This window comes from Chanodichthys erythropterus, chromosome 19 (genome assembly GCF_024489055.1).
Source record: "Chanodichthys erythropterus isolate Z2021 chromosome 19, ASM2448905v1, whole genome shotgun sequence".
In the NCBI taxonomy this organism is placed as follows: Eukaryota; Metazoa; Chordata; class Actinopteri; order Cypriniformes; family Xenocyprididae; genus Chanodichthys; species Chanodichthys erythropterus.
The window spans coordinates 25,729,094-25,754,042 of record NC_090239.1 but is presented as its reverse complement, the minus strand read 5'-3'; the positions used below and the strand labels follow the sequence as shown (position 1 = coordinate 25,754,042).

Below are 24,949 nucleotides of genomic sequence, written 5' to 3'. Positions count from 1 at the left end.
AATGTAAATGGTGTAGGAGAATGACACAGAAGAGAAGATATTGTTTATTAAAGTCATAATTTTGGTTTTGTTTTTGCTCACAAAAAGTATTCTTGTTGAAACACTGCAGTCACGTGGACTTGGGTTTTAATGATGTCTTTAGTACTTTTAAGGCCCTTGACAGTTGTTGTTAAATTGTTGTCTATGGAGGAGTCAGAGAGCTCTCGGATTTCATCAAAAATATCTTAATTTGTGTTCCTAAGATGAACGAAGGTCTTACAGGTGTGGAACGACATGAGTAATTATTGAAAGATTTTTCATTTTTGGGTGAACTAACCCTTAAACTGTCTTATTACTGATTAGTGACGCTCAGTTTTGACTTTCCTCCCATCAGTGAAGCCAGTGTCCAGGACGGCTCGTGCGGCTCATATCTGCTCAATCTGCAGTAAGCAGTTCAAGAACAGCTACAACCTGCGGCGCCATCAATCCGTCCACACCGGCATCCGCATGAAGGGGGGCTCTCAGAGCCAAGAGGCCGTGGCCAAAGAGAGTGCAGAAAGACACACAGTCCCCCTCTCTCTCCTTCACCTCTCCATACCCCAACAGCAAACCCAAACGCTGCCCCCTACTGCCGTGCTGCCCCCTCCCCACACACAAGTCCTGGCCACTCAAGATGGAAATGATGTTGCCATGGAGAGCGTGGCTTCCACTGTGACCGCCCTCCCTCCTCCGACTGCTGTTGTCATGGTAACAGGGGAGCCTGTACAGGTGGGCATCCGTTTGTTTGTGTGTGTATTCTCAGATACTGCATTCATGTAGCATACGTTAAATCACATAATGTTGCGACCAATTTAATATACAAATGTTTATATGTAGAAACTATATATATTTTTTTAACTTCTGCAAGCCTTGGGTATATTTAGTCGCACAAACCTTTGCAGACTGTTTTTTTTTTGCATGGTTCCCATGGTCAGGGAAAATTGAAGATTTTACTAAGATCTGAGTCTTTTTAAAGATAGATACTTTATTAATCCTTCACAGGAAATTTTATATGTTACAATAGCAGCAATCACATAATTCTTGCACACAGACATTTGCACACTAATGAATATAATAATTTAAATCTAAAAATTGAAAAGCTTGGTAGCTGACATATAAATGGAAAAATGCCCCAGAAATCTCTATGAAATGAGTTTGAACTATTATTATATATGCAGTATTAATGAGTGACTGGAAAGGTAATGTAAATGTCATGGAAATTCCTCTTTAAAAAGGGTGTTGAGAAAATATCACCTGAAACAGCAGAAAGAAGAAATTGTTTGCCTAGTTAGCAGGCTCAGAAATTAATGAGGGTTTGATGCAAAAATGGAAGTGAAATATGAAAGGAGCAATAATGAATACCTCTCTTTTTATGTGTAACATTTGATATATTTCTGGATTTTTTTGCTGAAGGCCTAATTATGAATATTATCAAATAAATTAGTAATTAAAGAGTTAATTCTGCTTTAATATTTTGGGTAATATCCCACTTAACATTTGAGATATTTCTTGATTTTTCTTTTTTTCTTTTTTTTTTTTTTTTTTTTTTTGCTCAAGGCCTAGTTATGAATGCTATCAAATGAATTAATAATTAAAGAGTTAATTCTTATTTAATATTTTAGTTAATGTCCCAATTACCCAAATAGTGTATTTATTTTAATTAATTGTATTTTGAACAGAAGTATTTTGCATAATAAAATGGAACATTGTCCTTTATATGTTGGGGTGGAAAAATTCCCTCATAAACGTAAATTTCCACTGAAAATCAGATCCAGTAGATAAGAATTAGTTTCTGACATAGCCAGTATAATATTACTTGTTTATGTTTGCTGGTTGTATACATAAGGTGGAAAAAAAACAACACTAAACAAACCAGTAACTGCACTGACCATGTGTCTGTGTTGTGTTAAACTGCACATAAGCACAAGTTTACATATGTTTATATGTGTTTTTTGTTGAGTATGATGTTTGATACATCAGACTTTGTGGCTTTTGTGTTTGTATACTAAACTTTTACTTGCTAAAAAGTATGAACTATCAATCAGACAACAGAAGGCATATTTTGATCATATTGATAATTTAGAGGCTTTAGAAATTGGTGCATCTAATTTGACAATTTATAAGGTTAATAAACTTAAATTAAACGTACTTTTAAAAATGCAATACAAAATTGGCTTTTTTTTTTTTTTTACATACAGTTCTATAAAATCAAGAATAGCTATATAAGCAACTTGATTAATGAATTAATAAAATCATCAAGGTTTAGTGTATTGTTCGGATATACAAAAGGTAGTGGAGGAGTACTTTTAATTAAAAGCACAAATACTTTAAAACATACATTCCTGTAGCTGTTCTCTGCCTCAGTAGTACAGCATAGCCAACCTTCCTTCAGATTTGTCCAGTGGGATTCAAGCACTGTGAGTGCACAGTTCCAGAGTTTCAGAGGTGCACGCGCCATGCAAAGCAGAGCCCACAGGGTATGCGATGACATCACTTATTGTATGCACCCTTGCTCTCGTGAAAATATAATCCAGGCTTCAGACTGTTATTTTAGGACATTCTTCGGACTTGGGCTGCAAGATAATGCAAAATCTGCTATATATATTGCCATATAAAAAAATCTGGGATTTTCACCAGGTAACTGCTGGATATTTGAAAAGAAAGAATCGTTATTTCAGTTAGTCAGTAGGGTGATTTTGAAAATTACTTTTTACTCTGAAGACTATTAAAATGGCGCAATCTTTTTAGAGCTGAATGATTTAGGAGCTTCACAGTAATATTTTTTTTTTTTTTTTTGTTTTAAGTTCCAAATACAAATTAATTTGAATACGTTTTACAAGAAAATGCTATTTCAGTCTTTCTACTTCAAAATTTCATGTTTACTTCAATGTGTTACTTGCCATTTCTTTGTAATTATTTGTGAAATATACTAGCAACTTTTCTGTGAAAATTGTTTTATAGTAAATCCTACACCCTTTTTTTTGTTATTATTATTATTATTATTATTATTAAATAAATATATTAAACAAAGAAATATATTGCAATAACACTATTGTACTATAAAATAAAAATGTAAGTAATAAAAGTAGATGTATTTTACTGTAAAATTACGCTACAAATATTTGTCTTAATTTTAACATTCATAACCCATCGTCTCAACTGCTCGATTCACAGTAAATGATCTTAAACACGTCTAAATTACATGCTTCACTTACATATATTTATTTGATTAAATTGCAGCCTGTTTGAATAGACAGTCGCACCAGGCCATATCGCACTCAATTTTATTTCAATATATCTTGCAGCTCTACTTCAGACAGACATGATCTTCTCATTTCCTTACTTCCCCTCAGAGACCAGTAAACCAGAACCCCAACCCTGTGCGTAAAAACCACGCATGTGAGACCTGTGGTAAAGCCTTCAGGGATGTGTACCACCTGAACAGACACAGGCTCTCCCACTCAGACGAGAAGCCATTTTCCTGCCCGATCTGCCAGCAGCGCTTCAAGAGGAAGGACCGCATGAGCCATCACGTCAGATCCCACCAGGGAGGCGTGGAGAAGCCCTATGTGTGCCCACACTGTGCTAAAGCGTTCTCACGGTAGGGCAGACCTCTGATCTCAATACACTGTCATTGTCTGTATTGTGTTTTAGGGTGTTCATTTCTAAACCTGGTGAGTTTTCTCTTAGTTCGTTTAGTGTAGGCATATATGAACACATTTATCACGCTTGAATCCACACCAAAAAAAAAAAAAAAACTTTGAGGTGGTATCACCGTGCTTGAAAATGAACTCTGGAGGTTTTCTTGTGGTGAGAAAGCAATCCGACCCAACCGACCAATGAACCAGGCTATATCACAGTGTATGATGGTTAAAAACTAGGGGTGTGACGAGAAATGTTGCCTTATGAAAGTGAACCTGAACCAAGAATAAATTGTACCATTGTAACAATTTTAATCCCTGTTTTGGAACCAAGCAAACGACCCATTGGTCTTAAAATAACCTTAGATTATACTTGGAGCTCTTAGCTTCTAAATTTGACTGTGAATGAAATGTCTTTTACTCATTCTCACAGGCCTGATCATCTCAACAGTCATGTCAGACAGGTCCATTCTTCAGAACGACCCTTCAAATGTCCGGTATGGAAGTTTGTTTTGTTGCTGTTTTACAATTTACACTGAAAGAAGTCTTGATTTTAATGCATTACTGAGGTAAAAGATTGCACAAAACTGGTTTATCTAAATTCACATATGTATTATTAGTTTATTATTATTTTACTCATTGTTTTCAGTTATATAAGCTAAATATTAAAGCAATTCTATTTATATATTATACTTATTTGTGTGAATATTTTTTCTCTAAATGAAATATAAATGCTACAGACGTGTGAATCAAGCTTTGCCACACGGGACAGGCTGCGTGCTCACATGATCAGACATGAAGAGAAGGTTCCGTGTCACATCTGTGGCAAACTGCTGTCTGCTGCATACATCACGGATCACATGAGGGTGCACAACCAATCACAGCATCACTCCTGCCACCTCTGCAACCGCAGTGAGTATTATCTGTCTGTCTGTCTGTCTATGAGTGAGGTGCAATTTTCATGTTCACTTTGCTATAATGTTGTATTTCAACAAAGCTCACTAATTGCATAAACAAAAAACGACATAATCAGCTTGTCTGCTGTAATTATCATTAACGAGTTATTATGAGGTAATCGCAATCATCAGTTAATGAAATTCAGCAGCAGTACTTCACCTCCCAAACATTTGCCCCATCAGGTTTCACCACGCTGACGTACCTGCGTGTTCATGCTCAGAAGCACCACGGTCAGGAGTGGAAGGAGAGCGGAGGAGGCTTCGGCACCACAGGCTCTGGAGGCGTCCTGGTCTGTCAGCTTTGCGGTGTGCACTGCAAGACCCCCACACAGCTGCAAGGCCACATGGGTACCCATAACCCCCCTGTGAGCGATCCCAACCCCATCATCACCACCACAACCACCACCACCAGTGAGGCGGTTCCGGGGAGCACGGTCACCCTGTGCAACATGGTCTCGGCACCCACGATGTTCGTGAGCGGAAACACGGTGGTGGATCTGCTGGTGACCGACTGCTCCAGCATCATCCCGCAACCTCAAAGCTAGCAGAGCAGGCCTGTAGCGCACACGTGCTAGTACTCACACATACTACACACAGCTAAAAAAGTAGCTACTACACATGTATGACTCAAAACAGCCATTTATACATTTATTACACTAAAGTTCCACAAGAAGCCAAGGAGAAACTGTGAAAATAGGCATTCTGAGTGGGAGTTGCTCATGCTTTATGACATGCACTCACGTACAATGACAACTACTGTAGCATGATACATTTTGAAAGAACACCTCTCAATGATGCACATATTAAGACACAGTCGCTTTACACTTAACTCTCTCGAAACCAGATTAATATGTACATTTTCTTGTCTTGCTGAGAGGGCAGGGTGACTATTTAGTCTTCCTAGGCTATCTTGGCTTAACAAGAAGGATCAGGGCATAAAGGTGGGAAAACAGACTTAGAGGGCAGTATTTTTCCTTTAAAGCGGATGTTTGCTCATTTACTCACTTTTATTCAGATTTCGTATGACTTTCTGTCACAAAACAGCTTTTTTTTGTCCTTTTTGAAGCTTTGGATGCTGTTGATTTTCATTGCATGGAAGAGAGCAGCTCAGACATTCTGCTAAATTTCTTCTTTTATGTTCTACGGAAAAAGGAAGTCATATGGGTGAGTAAATGTTGGGTGAAAGATCACTATTGGGAAAAAATGGCCACGTCGCGCCGGTTTCTCTTTCGCTGTCGTCTTCTCCCTTTCAACTTCTCTGTTTTCATCGCTGCAGGACTCTGATGATACTGTGATTGTGTATTGCTACTGTATTTCTTTTGCCTGTAATATGATTTCCTGTTTGTTTGCCAGACGTCCACCGGCATAAAAAGGCCTCGAGATCCATTCATAAGTCATAATAGTTCTGGTGACGAAAGACAAAAAGCAGAAGAAAGAGCTGAAAGGTGAAAACGAGAGGTTTCATGAGGTGAAAGAGGAAAGTAGTAACGTTCAGCAAAGACAATTACATACACGCTATGTGGCAGATGCCAGGTTATATTTAACGGAAAATGGGGAGAAAGAAATTGTCTGATTTTAGGTCCATTAAGTGTTTTGTCATTGTGACATTATTTGCATAAAAGTAGTTCACACAATTCTCTTTACCATAATTTCAAAACTAAACAATGATATAGAAGTATTTATATTCTACCATTGAGAATATTTAGAATTATAATCAAAATGTAAAATAACTGTTGTCTATTTGTATATATTTTAAATATAATTTATTCCTGTGCTCAAAGCTGAATTTTCAGCATCATTACTCCAGTCTTCAGGGTCACATGATCCTTCAGAAATCATTCTAATATGATGATTTGATGCTCAAGAAACATTTCTGATTATTATCAATGTTGAAAACAGTTCTTCCGATTTTTGTGGAGACTGATACTTTTTTTTTTTTTTTTTCAAAGAGCGTTCATTTTAAATAGAAATCGTTTGTAACATAAATGTTTTATTGTCACTTTTTAATCAATTTAAAGCATCCTTGCTGAATAAAAGTATTAATTTCTTTCAACAATCTTACTGACAGTGATAGTGTACATCATGGCATTTGCACTGCCTTTAATTTGTTGATTTTAAAAATTGAAGAAAAAAAAAAATACTAAAAATGTATTGCTAGTAATATAAAATGTTCATGAAAATAATGTCACAATGCCAAAATCTTAGTAGACTAGTAGTAATAGTAGTCCTTTTATTATTATTATTATTATGGGACATGAACTGGAGATTCACACATCCAGTTGTGTCTGTACGGTACTGGCCAAATAATGTTTCTGTTTGAGTTTGTCACTGATTATCCAGACCAACATTATACTAGTTTAAACAAGCATACAAGATATTTTTGAAGGAAATGTGTGGACTGCTCATAAATGAGAAAAATCTGCCTACGAAAATCCAAAAGTAAAAATACCCAGATTTCACCTTAACTATTAGCTGCTAGCTTCTTTTACAGGACTGTCCTAAATAGTTACATTTAGAATGTAAACATTTTAATTTTTGATGTTGTGTGAGACGCAGTGTTGGGGGTAACGCGAGTTACATAATCAGATTACTTTTTTTCAAGTAACTAGTAAAATAATGCATTACTTTTAAATTTACAACAAAATATCTAAGTTACTTTTTCAAATAAGTAACGGAAGTTACTTTGTTTTCACATATTGACTGACAGCTCTACTGTCCCCATGTTGAGAGAAATCGGGAGTGCCGAGGCATTGTGTGCGCTGTGTGAACATGTTTATTCTAGACTAAATGTGAGCTTACATTTACTCATATACTACTTTTCCTGCATCCTATTCTTCTGTATTCCACAATGGCAGCACAGCTGAAAGTTTTGTTTGAGCTGCGCCCTCTACTGTACAGGCGTGAATATGCATGAGGTTTATTCATTTCACTTTTGGTGTGAAAGGGCCTTTACATTTGCCAAAAATAGAACTTTTCTGTTGTTATAAAAACAAACAAACAAACAAACAGCCCAGACCAGATGAGAAAAAGTAACGTAACGCATTACTTTACATTAAAAGTAACTAAGTAACTCAAGTAGTTACTTTTTTAGGGAGTAACGCAATATTGTAATGCATTACTTTTAAAAGTAACTTTCCCCAACACTGGTGAGATGTGATCGACCCTAAAATTATTTAAGGATGCTTGTTTGAGTCTAATAATTTGGCCAGGACTGTACTGTTGGCGTTTAAAATATACTCATTTTCATACACCGATTCTCCTCTGGGTCTAATCCACGTGTACATCTATAGAAGAACATGAAATATTGAAACTATGAATCCTCTGCCTGACTTTTCCTGTGTAACATGATGAGGTGCTGAATTAGGAAATTCAAAGAGAGGGAAGATAATAGGAAGAAGTGTTTAAAGGCTTTGCTGTTTACCTTCAGATTTGTCCTCGTGTTATTTATCTGAGCAGCAGGCCGTCAGAGGAAAGGAGTGCAGCTGTTGTTACTGCTTCCACTGAGACTTTCAGCAAACGGCTCTTTTGTAGAAGATTGTGTTTTCTTTTCTTTTATGAATGTGTGAATGGCGTGTTTAAAGAAGGGCTTAATCATGTGCGCTCAAGTAAAACTGAACTTCACACAAGGAAATAAAACTCTTTACTAGCTCAAGGTTTAAAAACAACGGAGAAGAAAAAAAGACTCGTCTTGGTTTTGTACTGGAGTGATTTGTTTGATCAGTTTTAGTGTTGGTACTGTATATCTGGTTATTCATGAGCTTAATTTGAATATGAGATTTGTTCTTCCTGTCTAGAAACGTAGTTGTTGTTATTATTATTATTATTATTATTATTATAAGCTTCAGATCATATTTAGGTTCTTCTTTTTAATTTAGCATTACGCTGAAATAATACCTCTAATCTCTGTACAGCTCTGGCAATGCATCTCAATGCCTTATTATTGTATTCTACCGCATTTAATTTGTCAAACACTACAACTATTTTAAATTATAGTCAATGATGAACCAGTAAAAAAGGAAAGTAAGATAATAATGGGATGTATTTATATTTATATTTTTATATTTCTCAGCAGTATGCATGTCTATAAACAGAGCAAAACAAAAATGTTGATGCTTACCATGATCATGGATATTATGTTATTATTTTGTAGATGATGTAGAACATGTTATCATTTTGTAATTTTTGACTATTAAAAGGAAATGGAGTAATCATATCTCTGTGGGTCACGTGACTTATATTGTCAAGATCAGTGTGTGTGTGTGCGTGCAAAGATCCGACCTTGACCTCCTCTTCCGCCCAATCATATTTGTCCATCTGAAAAATAATAATCCATATCAGTCTAAATGGGGTCACTGCAAGCAGGAAAAACAAGGTCAAACACACTGAAGTGAATGAAATCAGTGACAACAGCACAATGCTTTCCGGTCTTCCTGAAGATGAGTCTGTCTCGCTGCTCTCTCTATATTGTAATATATCTTGAGCACATCAATAATTCATGATACGCTTCAGTGTGATCATATGTGGTCAGCTTTAGACCTCGGTTTTGGGAGCTGGAATGTTGCCAGTTCGAATCCCAGGACTGCAGGTGTCAATATTTGTGCCCTTTCACTGTCCTCTCATTATATGTGTAAATTCAGAGCGGTCACAATACATCCTTGCAGTGTTTCAACACACGTGCAACCAAGCAATAAATTACAGGTGCTTACAAGGCAGCGTTGATATCCCTCAGACACTTTGATTAAGAGTTTACTCTGTCCCTTTAATAGCACAGGTGTAAGATTAATGGTGTAGTTCACCCAAAAATGAAAATGTTGCCATTACTTACCCTAAAATTGTTCTAAAAAAGAAGATATTTTAAAGAATGTCAGAAACCAGTTGACTATAGCCATTGACTTCCATAGTAGGAAAAAAATACCATGGAAGTCAGTGGGGTCCATCAACTGTCTGGTTACTGACATTCTTTAAAATATCTTCTTTTGTGTTCAGCAGAAGAATAAAACGTACCAGTTTGGAACAATATGACAGTGAGTAAATGATGACAATTTAAATTTTTGGGTGAACTAACCCTTTAATTCTGCCCGGACTACTTTATTTTGGGTTCAAATCGCAATTGGTCTTCTTGGGTTTGTCAATTTGCATAGTGAACTATGATATTTGACAATTTATAGCCACCTTTTCCAATTGCTTTTTATTTTTAAGTGTTAAATCTAAAATACAGAAATTATGGCAATTTTAACATTAACTTTTTCATGAGAACTTCATAAGAAAAATATTAATTTCAACTTATTTGGTATTTAAGTGTGTGTGTGTGTGTGTGTGTGTATATATTATCATTTTACATTAACATTTTATAGAAAAAATGTTGTTTCCAAACAGAGACAATCATTTATTTTTACTATATTCATTCATATTTATAGCAACCTCCAATTTTTATTTCAAGTGTTGAAATTTTAAATTTGCCATTAATTCTCTCTATTTTAGACAATCTTTTTCATAAGAACTTAAAAGCTGCAGTCTGTAAGATTTGCCTCTTTGTCGCCATCTCTGTTTGAAACCTGCAATTGCAGTTATTTGCGGAATTATCATATTTACGTGGGTTGTGCCTCGGCACGGCTTCTCAGCGCGGATGAATCTAATGTTTGCTGTCAGAACCGCACCATTTTGAATACTGTACTTCGGAATCACTGGTCATACTTCAAGATGTAGAATCGAAGTAAGAATTTTCATCTGAACAAGTAACGTCTGCCACTTTTGTTCTGACCAACTGAGGGAAAAAAGCATTATAATAAATTATGCTGTTAATGGTGATTAAATCTAACGATTGCTTAGATCACATCAAACCATGCAAATTAATATTATTGTTATACTTTGTTCTTAAATTGATAATGTTAACAACAACAGCATTGCATGACTGTGTATTTAGGGTGTATTCTCTTTCCTGTAGATTTCAATCTCCAGTTGTCACTGATGATCATCATTTGGACCTTTCTGGATTACAATCCGCCATCAAAATAAGTTTAATTATCCCAGCTGCTGTGAGAAAAGGCTATAAATGATCCTGATGTATAGCCTACTAGCTGCGACTCCTTTATGTAAACAGACGTGACGTAATGATGCAAAGACAAACGGCTACATGCTCGATTTTCCCGCGGAAACCTACCAGTACGGATTTTATTATCAAACATTATTACAAGCTTATCGTTGTGAATCGGGCTAAGGTAAGGAGATAGAAACTGGCGGCTTATGTACTTGCTCAAAAATTGATTTTGGATCATTTTTAACAACAACAAAAAAAAAAAGTTACAGACTGCAGCTTTAAAATCGTTTGCCATTTAATTTTTTTATACAATCGCTGTCCCTATACTGCTGTCATTATTATCACACCAAACATTATACAGAAAAAAAAAATGTACATAAAACACTTGAGAATTTTAATTCAGAAGCAGTCATTTGTTTTTATTACATGCGTTCAGATTAAATTAGGCTATAGTGAGAAATGTCATCACCGTGTCAATATCCACACCATCAACACTTTCTTCCAAACTACACATACATGCAGATCTTTATTCTGGGACATATGATTAATGATTTAACACAGAATGAAATTAGTTACACTTTTTAATATTCCAAGTGCCCCTAAAACTGACATGTTGACTGTATAACGTTGCATGATATAAAAACACAAACGCTCCCATTAGTATGGTTACAGTTTTGGATACATTTCGACTCGAGGGATTGCTACTGACGTTTTTATTCGTTTTTCCCCACAGAATTGTCTGAATCCTCTAACAAACAATTAGCAGATCCCACATGCGTTCTCATTTTGTTCTCCGGAGGGACGAACTCTCCGTTCCGCTCATTGTTTTTGTCACAACAAGCGCGTGAAATCCGCACCTCAGATGGTCTGACGGTGCTCTCAAGCACTCCACTGACCTACATAACAACAGCATATGGGTGGAAAGGTCGACACTAGAGCAAGCATCGGAGTCCTGTACGGTTCGGGAAGTTATTGATCAGGAGCCGGTTGATTTATTTGGGAAATGTAAGCAGTGCAGATGGTGATGGACGCGCGCGCTGCAGCAGTGCTGCCATCGCACTGCTGTCCTCTGTGTGATCGATAATGTAGCAGAACATCAGGCAGGAGAACGGACTTTATCTATCTAACCACTTCGGAGGAGTCTCGGTCTAAGCCGCATTTCAGAGGCTAAAACATCATCTCACAGGAACTAAACCGAGACATTCAAGCGACGTCGGGAGATTTCTGTGAGCGGGGACTGAACAAAAACAGCAATCGCATCTTTGAACAACGGAGCTCCTACTCCACATTTATTCACCTCAAAGACACTACAGATATACGCCAAAAACCATGTCAGTAGATAAAACATGCTTTGTTTCCACGGGGACGCGAGGGTCGACAGGCCGCTGACCGTCACGTATGTTCATCCTCTCGCTTCATTCATTTTGTCATTCATAGCATGTCGCGTAATATGATTGTTAGTTCGGCAGCAGAGATGGGGAATCACGGCCTGTTCCAGTGCGAGCGAGCGACTGTTATTATCCGTTATGTCACGCAAATACACGAGCATTGTCTTCCATCAACCAATAACGTGTCATTTCGAGAGAGGAACGCCGATATAGTCGTTTGTCACTAAGTCATGTTTTGACTAAAAGGGTGGTCGACCATTTTGTATGTAGATTGAGTCAACGTGCTGTTACTTTTCTTAAACCTCCGTTTTTGTTTTTTTTTGTGATTACATGATAGCGCATTGCGCATTTTTGTCTATCTCAGCTGGGATCCACGTGCTTTTATATCAGCTGATTTACGAACTAGTCATAAATGATAAATGTTCCTCTAAAATAATATTAAGAGGGCTGTGGAGAAGCATGCAGGGGATGGATGGCCAAATGCGTTAGGGATGAGGATGATGATGATGATGCTGGGATGCAGGTTCCATCCTTTGTTTTGGACAACAATAGGGGTCTGTCAAAACACTTCAGTAATCACGTGTTTTCTGGGGCATTTATGACATTTTACACGTTCCCTTCCCTTTAATTACTGTCTTTTAAATGTATTATTATTATTATTTATAATATTAATATTTTAAAAATGTATAATAATATTGCATCATATTAATAATAGTATTGCATCATAGCACTGCTTTTAAAAGATTCTATATAATTATGTATACATATAATTAATGTTAATAATTGAGTGATATGTTTTTTTTAATTTACTTGCATTTCATATATATATATATATATATATATATATATATATATATATATATATATATTATAGCATTCTATATAATTATGTAAAAATATAATTCTTACTGTTTTGATAATTGATTAATATTAACTTAATACATTTATAAATATGTAATAATACACTATGCATTTTGTTTCGATTAATTTTTAATAAATATATATATGTAATATGCATAATATATTCTATAAAATATTTATGATTTAGTTATAAATATAATTCATTATTTAATATTTTTCATATTTAACTTAATATACACTGTGTGTATAAATATTTTTGTAATATCTGCTTAAATAGTTAAATTTACAAAAACACTATGTATTTTCTACTTTACTGTAACAATAATAAAAATATGTTGAATAGTTAATGCAGTATTTCTCAAATAAAACAGTTTGAAGAGTAGAAGTCTGCACTCTCACATGTCAATTATCATGGGTATTTCATATGTATGTAATGAATTGAATATTCATTGTTAAAGTATATTAATATGTTCTATTTAAAATGTATAAATGTGTACTTTGAGTGTTCACTAACCGTCATCATTAAACATTTACATTAGGTTGCATTATATTAATACTGGGCAAAAAATGCAGGATTTTATTGACTCTGAACTTTAGTTCTGCCAATGACATGTGACTTGGTTTGCATGTGTTATACTTATGTTGCTTGTGACTGGACACATGTGGTACCATATAGGGCGTACATAATAACTTGGTTTATGCAACACAGTTCAGTCTCAAGAGAATCCATTTTCCCCTCCTTGTTTGAGATGAGAGCTGTTCTTTATAATTACTATTTCCATTTGAAACGCTTCTTTGAAAATGTTGCTTTAGTCATTTGTTAGTTTGTTTATTCATAACCTTTCCTCACTGCGTTTTGTTACAGAAGGGGGAGCCGGACGGGCGATCTGCGGAGGGCTTTTTTGAACACAGTATTATCAGAGTTCACCTACGAGGGACCATGTTGTCCATCTTAGCGGCGGGGTCTGTGTTCTTCCCGGGCCTTTTCCTGTTGTCCAGGCACTGTCTCAAATCCATCCCTGGACTGCGGTGGAGTGAGGGCGATGCCGTCATCGTTTCAGCCAGGTAAAAAGTTGCACATAGACTAAAGGGGATCTATTACGCCCTTTTTGGGCTCTACTAGAATAGTTGTCATGCTTAAATGTTAAAAAAAATATATTTTCCACATATTCTCCATTGTTGCAGCACCTCTCTTCCCAGTCTGTTAGTAATGCTCTGTTTAGTTCCTGTCTCTATGAAGCCCCTCCTTCTGAAAAGCACAATGTGCTCTGATTGGTTGGCTGGATCAGTGTGTTGTGATTGGTCAATCAATTTGAGCGTGTTTGGGAAATGTCCCGCCCCTTACCATAACCGAAAGTTTCTACACACTACTAACTAACTCAACCAGGACACTTTATTTTGCATATGCCTTGGGTGGGAATCATTTAAATGAGGGATATTGTGACGTGTTTGTTCCCGGAAGAAAACTCAAGACTACAATGGAGGCGTTTCAGGGAGTTCAGAAAAATTGATACTATATATAGAAAATAACTCCCACTGGAGGGACTTTGTGCTTTGGAACTTTGCAGAGCTTTTTCATACTCAAACAGCAACATTACACGGTAAAGAAAGTTAGCATAATTGGTCTTCTTTAAAGGGATAGTTCACCCAAAAATGAAAATTACCCCATGATAATTCCGGAAGCTAGTTATTTTAGTTTATAAAGATTTAAATATGGATATTTTTCTTTCAAAAACCCATCGCTTCGCTTTAGAAGGCCTTTATTAACTACCTGGAGCTGTATGGATTACATTTATAATGGATGGATGCACTTTTTTTGAGCACCATTCACTCCCATTATAAAGCTTGGAAGAGCCAGGATATTTTTTTATATATCTCTGATTGTGTTCGTCTGAAAGAAGATAGTCATATACACCTAGGAAGGGATAATTTTCATTTTTGTGTGAACTATCCCTTTAAGCAGCTTATGTTTGGCCTTAAGTAGTTAGTAACATTTCTAATGTTTTGCAACCAAACAGTCTTTGGATAGATAAAAAGACTGTCAATGAGACACTGTCATATCAGCCTCCACTGAACAATAGGGAGAAACGTGACAACAGACAGAAGAGTACTAGCTGTACTTACTTGTTTTGTTTTATTTTCAAGGTTGGTGTCATCTATCCAAGCTATTATGGCTTCTACGGCTGGTTACATCATCTCCTCATCCTGTCAGGACATCATTGAGGACCAGTAGGTGCAACAGTCATCACTTTTTGGGGGCATAAAGTCAATTTATATCAATTCTTAATCAGAACATAAGTCGTTTTGGCGCACTTTGATCCTAATGACAAGATGTAATAAGAATCTATTGATTTGTCGATGTATTTGTTGGTCAATTTAAAAAGCATAAAGGCTATACGCAATTATGAGTGTGTATTTGTGCAGTGAGATTTAACCATAAACCTTGGGATTCAACTACCAGCCTTTAGTGTGCTGAAATTATGACTAACATGGTCTGGCCGTTGGAAGCCCTTTACCCACTTATAAACTAATGTTTTCCCTGACCTGTTCTCAGTCCATCTGTCTCTGTGTTTTTGTTTCTCAGACACTGGCTGACCTGCACCTACATATGGTTTGCTGTGCCGTACTTTGTGTATGACATCTACGCCATGTTCATGTGTTACTGGCACAAGCTCCAGGTCAAAGGGCACGAGGTGGACAACGGCTCCAAATCCAAGGCTATGGCAGTCAGAGGCTATCTCCGGCGAGAGTTCCTCATGATCTTACATCACGTTGTCATGGTCACCGCGTGCTTCCCTATCTCTGTGGTAATTGTCATCGCGGAGGCGATGTTTTAAAGAACCAGAATCTCTAATAATAGCATTTAACTCAGGAGAATCTGTTCATGTTCAGACTCGCTCTTTCTCTCACATTCACTTCCAGTTCTGGAGGCAGGGAAAGGGCGATTACTTCCAGGGTGTCATGTTCCTGGCTGAACTCAGCACACCGTCCGTCTGTCTGGGCAAAATCCTCATCCAGGTATATTCATTATTGATTAGATGAGTGCTGCTTTCTTCACGCTGTGGTATTCTTACCCTGATTCATCATCATCTGCTTTAGTCTTAACAGTGTGTGTACAACATTAAGCACAACTTCAGTTATGTCGTACTTTAATACATTATTCATAGTAAAGTGTATTTACAGAAGTGCTGACTGCACATATGCAAGTCTTGCCTGAACCCTGACAGAGTAGAAATAAATGCAAATGCAATTATTGGAAAGGAAACGCACACTGAAAGTGAAAGCTCACTCAAAATTATTTATTAAAATCATTTACTCATACTAATGTTGTTCCAAATATGTCCCTTGTGAAAGAGAAAAGTGCTTAATTGTATCGAATGTGCTCTTGTAGAGTACTTCAAGTCTTAAAAGTATATATTTTAAAAAAAAAGCAACTGTACTTTCAGATAAAGACAAACATTAATGGCCCGTTAGCACCGCACAAACTTTCCCCAGGAACTAGGAACTTTAAGATGGTACGACCGCATGTTTCGACCGCAAGAAACTAGGGTCTAAATAAAGTTTGGGGCAAAAATGTCCCCCTCAGAAAGTCCCTGTTCACGAGGTAGTACTTTTTCAAAGTTCAGGAACTTTCAGGGGTGGGATTTTGGCCTGTGTCACCAGACTTAATCTTGATAGTACTTTAGACCGATATGGAAACACAGACGAACCAGAAAGTTTGAAGAAGTTTTAAAATCTTGAAGTTTGAAGGTTTTCAGTTTGAAGTATGAAGTAGTTTAACAAGTTTGACAATACAGTCTATCAGAAAAACAGATAGATAGATAGATAGATAGATAGATAGATAGATAGATAGATAGATAGATAGATAGATAGATAGATAGATAGATAGATAGATAGATAGATAGATAGATACAGTAGATATTTAGATTATTCTATTTACATTATTCAGCACGTGGCTAGTTTGTTGTTAACATTATTAGCACATTGTTAACATGAATTAACATGTTTCTAGCATGTTATTAGCATGATTAGTATGCATGATTCAGCAATTTGTTAACATGATTAGCACATTGCTAGCATGATCAGCATGTTGCTAACACGATTTAACAGTGTTAGCATGCTGTTAACATGAATAGCACATTGTTAGTATGATTAGCATTTTGTTAGCATGATTTAACATGTTGTTAATATGATTAGCATGTTGCTAGCATGATTTAGTACATTAGGTGCGTCCCAATTTGCGTACTTGTGCACTATTCTATGACATTTTTAAGTACAAATAGTGCAAGTAGTGTGTTCACACTGAAAATTCCAAAAAGAAAAAGTGCACTTTAAATACCCGGATGGTGCACTAAATTAACAGAAAAGAAACGAAGTGTGGAATGTTGGACACTTTGTGCACTCAATTGTCGCAGCTTTAATTACGTAGAGGAGGGGGAGGGGGTATCGGACAAAATAACCTTATACAATTCATGCACTACATGGATGAGTACATAGTGCATAAGTACATGGTGTATAAGTGCATGGTGTATAGTGCGTCATTTGGGACGCAACTATTGTTAGCATGTTGCTAACATGATTAGCATGTTGCTTTCATGAATTAGCATGATTTACAATGTTACTAGCATGATTTAGCATATTTCTACCATTTTGTTAGCATGATTTTGCATTTTGCTAGCATGTTGATAGCATGTAAAGTACTTGTTTCTGCAGTGTGTTATTTGATATTACATTTACAAATACTTGACATACAAGTGTCAATAGAAATGACAAAGTATATTTTATATTACCATTAAATGTATGTCAGTGTATTCAGCTGTACTTTAATCATATTTCTAAGACAACAGAAGTAATTATGAAATGATGTACTTTATAGTCCCACTTAAGTGGGTGAAAAAGCACCTCAAGTTACATTTTAATGTAATTGTAAATAACATGCAATTAAGTGTTCAAAAACATTACATTCAGTATATTCTTTTAAAGTATATTTTCCATAATACTGTAGGTACTTGTTTTAAAAGTATGCTAAAGTGCACTTCTTTTCACAGGGGTGACTTTATTACTTCCACAAAATATTTTTCAGATTTTTCAAAATATCTTATTTTGTGTTTCTCAAAAAGAAAAAGAAAAAAGGGGTTGGGGGTTGTATAAACTCTTCCTTTAATGCTTTTTTAATAGGTTGGTGTTTTAGAAATGAACATGTCAAGATAGGTTAAGATATGCATTCCTTATTCTTCTTCTCCAGTCACCCTCTCAGAGCCTCATCTATAGCCGCATGGCCACAGCTGCATCTGAATATAGCTCCCTGAATTTAGATGAGATTTAACACTTGATATGATGTCTAGCGCTCTACCCCGTCCGCCCCTCCTCCCGGCCTCCAGTATATGGAATAACACAGTTTAGCTTGGTACTGAGCCAGGTGACAGGATGTGTATTTACTGCTGAGTGTACGGAATAAGTGTGTATCAATTACATACTACAAATCTAACATTAAACTATCTTAAAGTTGAAGTATGCTATTTATCTGTCATTAACAGCAGCAAGTGGAAATGGAAAATAATGATAGTTTCTTAACAGGTTTCCAAAATATCCATGGATTAGGTTTATTTGACAAGTTGTAAGAAACACTTTCGAGTCCAACCTTTAGTGTAATTCATTAGTTTTACTCGCATTTTCGCAGTTTCCCCTATTAAATCCAGTCACGCGGCAGGTTCTTTTGCCACTCAATCCTGCTGAGGGGGCGCGTTTTCAGCGGGAAAGTGACGTCGATGCATACCCTCTATTGCCAAAAGTATTGGGACACTCCTCCAAATCATTGAATTCAGGTGTTCCAATCACTTCCATGGCCACAGGTGTATAAAATCAAGCAGCTAGTCATGCAGACTGCTTCTACAAACATTTGTGAAAGAATGGGTCACTCTCAGGAGCTCAGTGAATTCAAGCGTGGTACCGTGATAGCTTGCCACCTGTGCAATAAGTCCATTCGAGAAATTTCCTCACTACTAAATATTCCACGGTCAACTGTTAGTGGTATCATAACAAAGTGGAAGCAATTGGGAACAACAAAAACTCAGCCATGAAGTGGTAGACCACGTAAAATCACAGAGCGGGCTCAGCGCATGCTGAGGTGTTAAGAGTCAATAGCTACAGACCTCCAAACTTTCTGTGGCCTTCAGATTAGCTCAAGAACAGTGCGTAGAGAGTTTCATGGAATGGGTTTACATGACCAAGCCTTACATCATCAAGTGCAATGCAAAGCGTCGGATGCAGCGGTGTAAAGCACGCCGCCACTGGACTCTAGAGCAGTGGAGATGTGTTCTCTGGAGTGACGAATAACGCTTCTCTGTCTGGCAATCTGATGGACGAGTCTGGGTGTGGCGGTTGCCAGGAGAACGGTACTTGCCTGACTGGACTGTGCTGAGTGTAAAGTTTGGTGGAGGGGGATTATGGTGTGGGGTTGTTTTTCAGGGGTTGGGCTTGACCCTTAGTTTCAGTGAAAGGAACTCTTAATGCTTCAGCATACCAAGACATTTTGAACAATTTCATGCTCCCAACTTTGTGGGAACAGTTTGTGGATGGCCCCTTCCTGTTCCAGCATGACTGCGCACCAGTGCACAAAGCAAGGTCCATAAAGACATGGATGAGCGAGTTTGGTGTGGAGGAACTTGACTGGCCTGCACAACCCGATAGTCCTGACCTCAACCCGATAGAACACCTTTGGGATGAATTAGAGCGGAGACTGTGAGCCAGGCCTTCTCGCCAACACCACTGCCTGACCTCACAAATGCGCTTCTAGAAGAATGGTCAAAAATTCCCATAAACACACTCCTAAACCTTGTGGAAAGCCTTTCCAGAAGAGTTGAAGCTGTTATAGCTGCAAAGGGTGGGCCAACTCTATATTAAACCCTACGGATTAAGAGTGGGATGTCATTAAAGTTCATGTGCATGTAAAGGCAGGCGTCCCAAAACTTTTGGCAATGTAGTGTATCTATCTGTCTATCTATATCTATCTCATCACTGTGATTAAATAGATGGAAAATATGAAATGCAAAATATGACTAAAATGCCAAGGGTTCAAAAAAGTAGCAAGTCTTAGGGGAAAAAATAAAATAAAATGTAGGATATGACGTTTTTATTCTCAAAAGTTTGCAGTGGTGCATTTCATAATCACTCAAACGTTAAACACTAAAACACTTTTTCTTCTCATTTTTCCTTCTTTCATCAAGTTGCATTACTTATTCTCTCTATTTGTCTTTTTCTTTCTCACTCTTAAGTACAAGCAACAGCACACACTTCTTCACAAAGTGAATGGAGCTGTTATGCTGATCACTTTCTTCCTCTGTCGAGTCCTTCTCTTCCCCTATCTCTACTACGTTTATGGAAGGTATGTGTCTTTTTTAAAAGTTCTTTAACTTTTAAAGGAATAGTTCTCACAAAATTGAGAATTCTGTCATTATTTACTCAACCCCAAGTTTTTCCAAAACGAAATATTGTTTTGGTAACACTTTACAATAAGGTCCCATTAGACAACATTAGTTAATGCATTAGTTACCATAAACTAAGGATGAGCGATTCATCAGTTCAAGTTAAATGTAGTTAACTAATGTTAACAAAAGAAACCTTATAGTAAAGTCTTACCATTATTTTTGTTCAATGGAATGTTTTTAAAATAAAAAAAAATCCTGTAGCTCTTTGTTTTACACTGAAAAATAACAGCATATGGGTTTGGATAAACATGAGGGTGAGTAAATAATTACAGAATTATTATTATTATTATTTGTTTGCCAGAACTATTCCATTAACTTTCTTTCCTTTCCTTACTCCCGCTCTGAGGTGACAATAATGCAAAAAACGTGATCGGGAGAAATCGGGAGAAACATACTCTTTTAGCTCTTTGATTATAACTTAACTTAAAATGATAACATTTTCTGTCCATTTCCTCTTTTCCAGGTACGCCTCTATTCCCTTCTACCGGGTTCCTTTTGAGGTGCCCTGGCAGTGTAATCTCGGAGCGGCTCTCCTCATGGCCCCGCAGCTCTACTGGTTCTCCCTGATCTGCAGGGGGGCACTGCGCCTGTTTACCGGCCGATCCTCGCGCTCCCGCAAACCGACGGCTCCGGTCAAGCCCGATTACGAAGGACATGAGCCAATGACTCAGTCGGCCAATGGATACAGTACACAGATGGTGGGTCGGGACACACCCGCAATGTCTCACTGAGGGGAGGAGCTTATGCAAATGAGACTAAGCTAAGAAGAAAGGGGACTGGATGAACACAATGATGAAGTGACAGAGCAGAAGGGCAGGTTGCCAAGGAAGTACAAGAGTGATTAAAGAGGTACTGAAATAGACTAGATGCCCTGTAATGCATTACAGAACAGCATTATGTTTAGTTACAGGGCTTGTGTACTGTATATAAGACATGCTTTAGTAGATCAAGGGAAGCTATGGTGAAAAAAAATCAGTGGAAGTGTCTACTCAACGGCCAGATGTGCGTCACATCACAACTGAGGCAATAAGTGCAAATTTTATGCGAGAACATTTCTGAACCAAGAGAAGCACTTTTTGTTTGAGGCACTTTGAAGGGGTCGTGGAATGTCAAACTGAGGTCTCGTGCCTGAGGTCTGTTCTTTGCATATATTATTGTAGTGTTGCAAATGCATCATTCATAGAAAAGTCCTTGACTATTATATTTAGCACTGGTCTACAATGAGTAACCCAAGCTTTAATAATGTCTCTTGAGTGTTCGGTCGAAAGGCCTCTTGTTCAGTTTAAAGGATCAGTTCACCCAAAAATGAACATTTATTTTATTAGTGAAACACAAATTTGAGATGTTAGGCAGAATGTCTGAGCTGCTCTTTTCCATACAGTGATTTATTCTGTTCCAAAATGGGAAAAACTCCATAAAAGGATCATATATACTACCGTCCAAAAGTTTGAGGTCAATACGATTAGAAAAAAATGAAAAGAAATTAAAGGTCCCGTTCTTCGTGATCCCATGTTTCAAACTTTAGTTAGTGTGTAATGTTGTTGTTAGAGTATAAATAAAATCTGTAAAATTTTAAAGCTCAAAGTTCAATGCCAAGCGAGATATTTTATTTAACAGAAGTCGCCTACATCGAACGGCCAGTTTGGACTACATCCTCTACTTCCTTCTTTAATGACGTCACTAAAACTAACCACTTTTTGACTAACCTCCGCCCACAGGAATACACAAGAGTTGCGTTTGTAGAGTGTGTTTGTCGCCATGTCGTCGAAACGCTGTTATTTTCATCCCGCAGTCCAATCACCGGGTCTGATTCCGGCTCAAATTGATAGGGTAAAATTAAAGACATGTTTACAATAACACTGAGCGCGTGCATCTCCACGTTATGGTAAGAGGCGTGACCTTTCCGGGCAAGGTTCGCTAAGCTGCTGTCGAATCACAACACAAGAACCGCTGGCACAATCAGAACTCGTTACGTATTTCTGAAGGAGGGACTTCATAGAACAAGGAAGTCATCAGCCCGTTTTTATGACCGTGGAAACAGCAGTATACAGATAAGTAAATTATGTGAAAAATACTGGGGTTTTTTACACACGAAACATAAACACATGTTATATTGCACACTATAAACACAATCAAAGCTTCAAAAAAACACGAAAAACGGGACCTTTAATACTTTTACTGAGCAAGGACTCGAACTTTCAAGAAATGTCAAACTTTTGAACTATAGTGTAAGTATATTAAAATATTTAAGGCAGATATGACAATAATTATTTTCATGATATGGCTGATATAATTAGGGGTCAAGCACTGAAGTAATAATTGCCGTTCTTCTTCTTATTATTATTATTCTGTTTCCGTTCCTTCTGCTCTTGAACCGTCTAGAGAAAAGTTATAAAATTTGGAACACTGATAGAGGACAGTCCCAACATTAAATACACCAATTTTGGAGTCTCTAACTCAGTCCCTCTAGCGCCACCACCTGTCCAAATTTTCAATTGTTTAGGCGAATAACCGTTAAGGCTAGAGACGAAATGACGCTTATGATGTTATTTTCCGTCATAAAATTTTCCTGTCATTTTGAATTTTGCAACAAACCTACTTCTTCGAATTTTCACCAGAATTAAACCACATAATCTTCAGACCATGCTGACAAAAATTTATAGAATTTAAGTTGATTCATGAAACATGAAACTCGCAAAAAAATTTTTACATAGCGTTCGCAAAAATAGTCATAAGGCTATAAAATTATCACCACACTGCTTTATCTTATTCACACCAAACTTGGTACATGTCATCACAAGCATGATCTGAGACTACATGCTGTGTTTCGGCACAGCGCCACTTAGTGGTTCAGAGATGCCGGCGACATGCCAACATCCAATTTTATATCCACATCGACCATTTTAAATTTTGTAATAAAATACTATATTTTACGAATGCATTATCGTATCATTGCGAAACTCGGTATGGGTCATCAGCGCGATGCCCTGAAGGAGCCTGAGAAGTTTCAAGCCTAGTGGTGAAATCATCTTAAAATGTCTTTACTTGCTTGTTAATGCAGCTGGTCTGACGCTCCCAGCCATGTTAGCATGGCCTATCGTGCTCTTTGTGGCTCTTTGCAGCTATATTTCGATACTGTTTTTTTTTTTTTTTTTTTTTTTAAATAAAAAATGAAATACTAAAGACTAAAATCAACCTTTTTAAATGTAAAAGTCAATTCACAACCTTGTAATATACAGGATGAAAAATGGATATACGTTTTGTTCCTAAACTATCATATGGCTTCAGAAGAGCATAAATCACTGTCCGTTTGGATGGAAAACAGAAGATTTTTTACCTAATATCTACTTTTGTGTTCTGCAGAAGAAAGAAGCATGATTTTGGAACAACAATAAATGGCTCATTTTCATTTTTGGTGAACTATTCCTCAACCAGAGCTGATCAAACGAAAGAGAAACACATCAAATGTAATTAAACCCTGTCTGTCAGAGAAAGAGGCAGCTCAGGGTTTGGGAATGTATACAATGCTTAGAAAACAAGTGTTACACGTAAAGAAAAGTAGCTACCTTGAATGTTTTCCGTTTCGACCTGTGATCCACTGTAAGGTGGCTTTAAATGCATTTTCCCAGGAAATTGTTGAACGTTTGTAGTTAGCTTTACAATGTCCCTAGTATAACCTCTTTAAACAAAGACCTGAAAAAAGTCCTGAAACCCTGCATATGTTGTTAAAGGACATGATCAAATATATATTAAGCTGCCTTATCCCTGTGGAAACTCTGACAACCTTATTCCTGATATTTTTCTCTTTACTTTTGGCCAGATGTGAGTTTCCTCCAAACAAATGTGATACTTTACATAGTCAATGTGAAATTTATTTGCACTTTATTCATTTTGTCGTCTTCGAAGCCATTTTGTTCGTCTCGCAGGTAAATGTTCCTAATTTATTGTGTTTTTTGGAAGGTATTTTGATTCCTTTTTAGCCTGTCAGTCTCAGGTTTTTGTTTGTTAATGGGTCACTCAAGCTATCTAATCTCTGTCTAGTCATAAATCAAGGATTCATTTGCAGATGAATTTGGCCCAGTATGTTTTATTTATTAATACAGCATTCAAGCGCTTGCAAGTTCAACCCGTACCACTTATCAAACAGAAATGAATGACATTGCAAAGTATCTGCCACAAGACCTGTTTCTGAAGCTTACTTATACTTAAAATGACTGAATGCTGATTGAAATTTATGTAATGAAAAAAAAAAAAAATACAGGTGCAAAATGTCTATTGCGCTGAATTGGGTATATGACTTTGCATGTGTATATTCCATCTTTGTCCCTTGTGAACCCTCTATAATGTACCAGTTCAACGTGCACCAATATCCAAACTATTTAATCCTAGTGAACTGCAACGACTGCTTTTGATGGTTTTCTTTGAGAGCATCTATGTTTTGGTTGGTTTAACTTCTGTTGTTTTTTTTCCATATGTAAACCTGTTTAACCTGTTAACATGAGTACAAATGAAAGCACTGTTGTGATTCAATCTCATTGCAGAAATATACTCTTGTCTCATA

At 36.9% G+C, this 24,949-nt stretch overlaps 2 protein-coding genes across 5 annotated transcripts in view; both read left to right on the top strand.

The window, feature by feature from the left end:
* Positions 1-5,437, top strand: part of mazb (MYC-associated zinc finger protein b (purine-binding transcription factor)) — a 10,173-nt gene extending 4,736 nt beyond the window's left edge. The window contains exons 3-7 of the mRNA XM_067369407.1: positions 374-747; positions 3,372-3,619; positions 4,093-4,156; positions 4,400-4,571; positions 4,799-5,437. Coding sequence (XP_067225508.1) covers positions 374-747; positions 3,372-3,619; positions 4,093-4,156; positions 4,400-4,571; positions 4,799-5,160 — 1,220 coding nt within the window. The 3' untranslated portion in view covers positions 5,161-5,437. The remainder of the gene's footprint in view (positions 1-373; positions 748-3,371; positions 3,620-4,092; positions 4,157-4,399; positions 4,572-4,798) is intronic.
* Positions 5,071-24,949, top strand: tlcd3bb (TLC domain containing 3Bb). Of its 4 annotated transcripts, none has more exons than XM_067369411.1 (8): positions 5,071-5,118; positions 5,682-5,779; positions 13,767-13,966; positions 15,047-15,130; positions 15,486-15,708; positions 15,824-15,919; positions 20,176-20,285; positions 20,852-24,949. In XM_067369411.1, the coding sequence occupies exons 2-8, from the start codon at positions 5,708-5,710 to the stop codon at positions 21,117-21,119; spliced, it is 1,053 nt and encodes a 350-aa protein (XP_067225512.1). In that variant the 5' UTR covers positions 5,071-5,118; positions 5,682-5,707; the 3' UTR covers positions 21,120-24,949. The 4 variants fall into 4 exon arrangements, with proteins under 4 accessions (XP_067225512.1, XP_067225511.1, XP_067225514.1 ...); XM_067369410.1 differs by lacking the exon at positions 5,071-5,118 and adding an exon at positions 5,440-5,556; XM_067369412.1 differs by lacking the exons at positions 5,071-5,118; positions 5,682-5,779 and adding an exon at positions 12,413-12,594.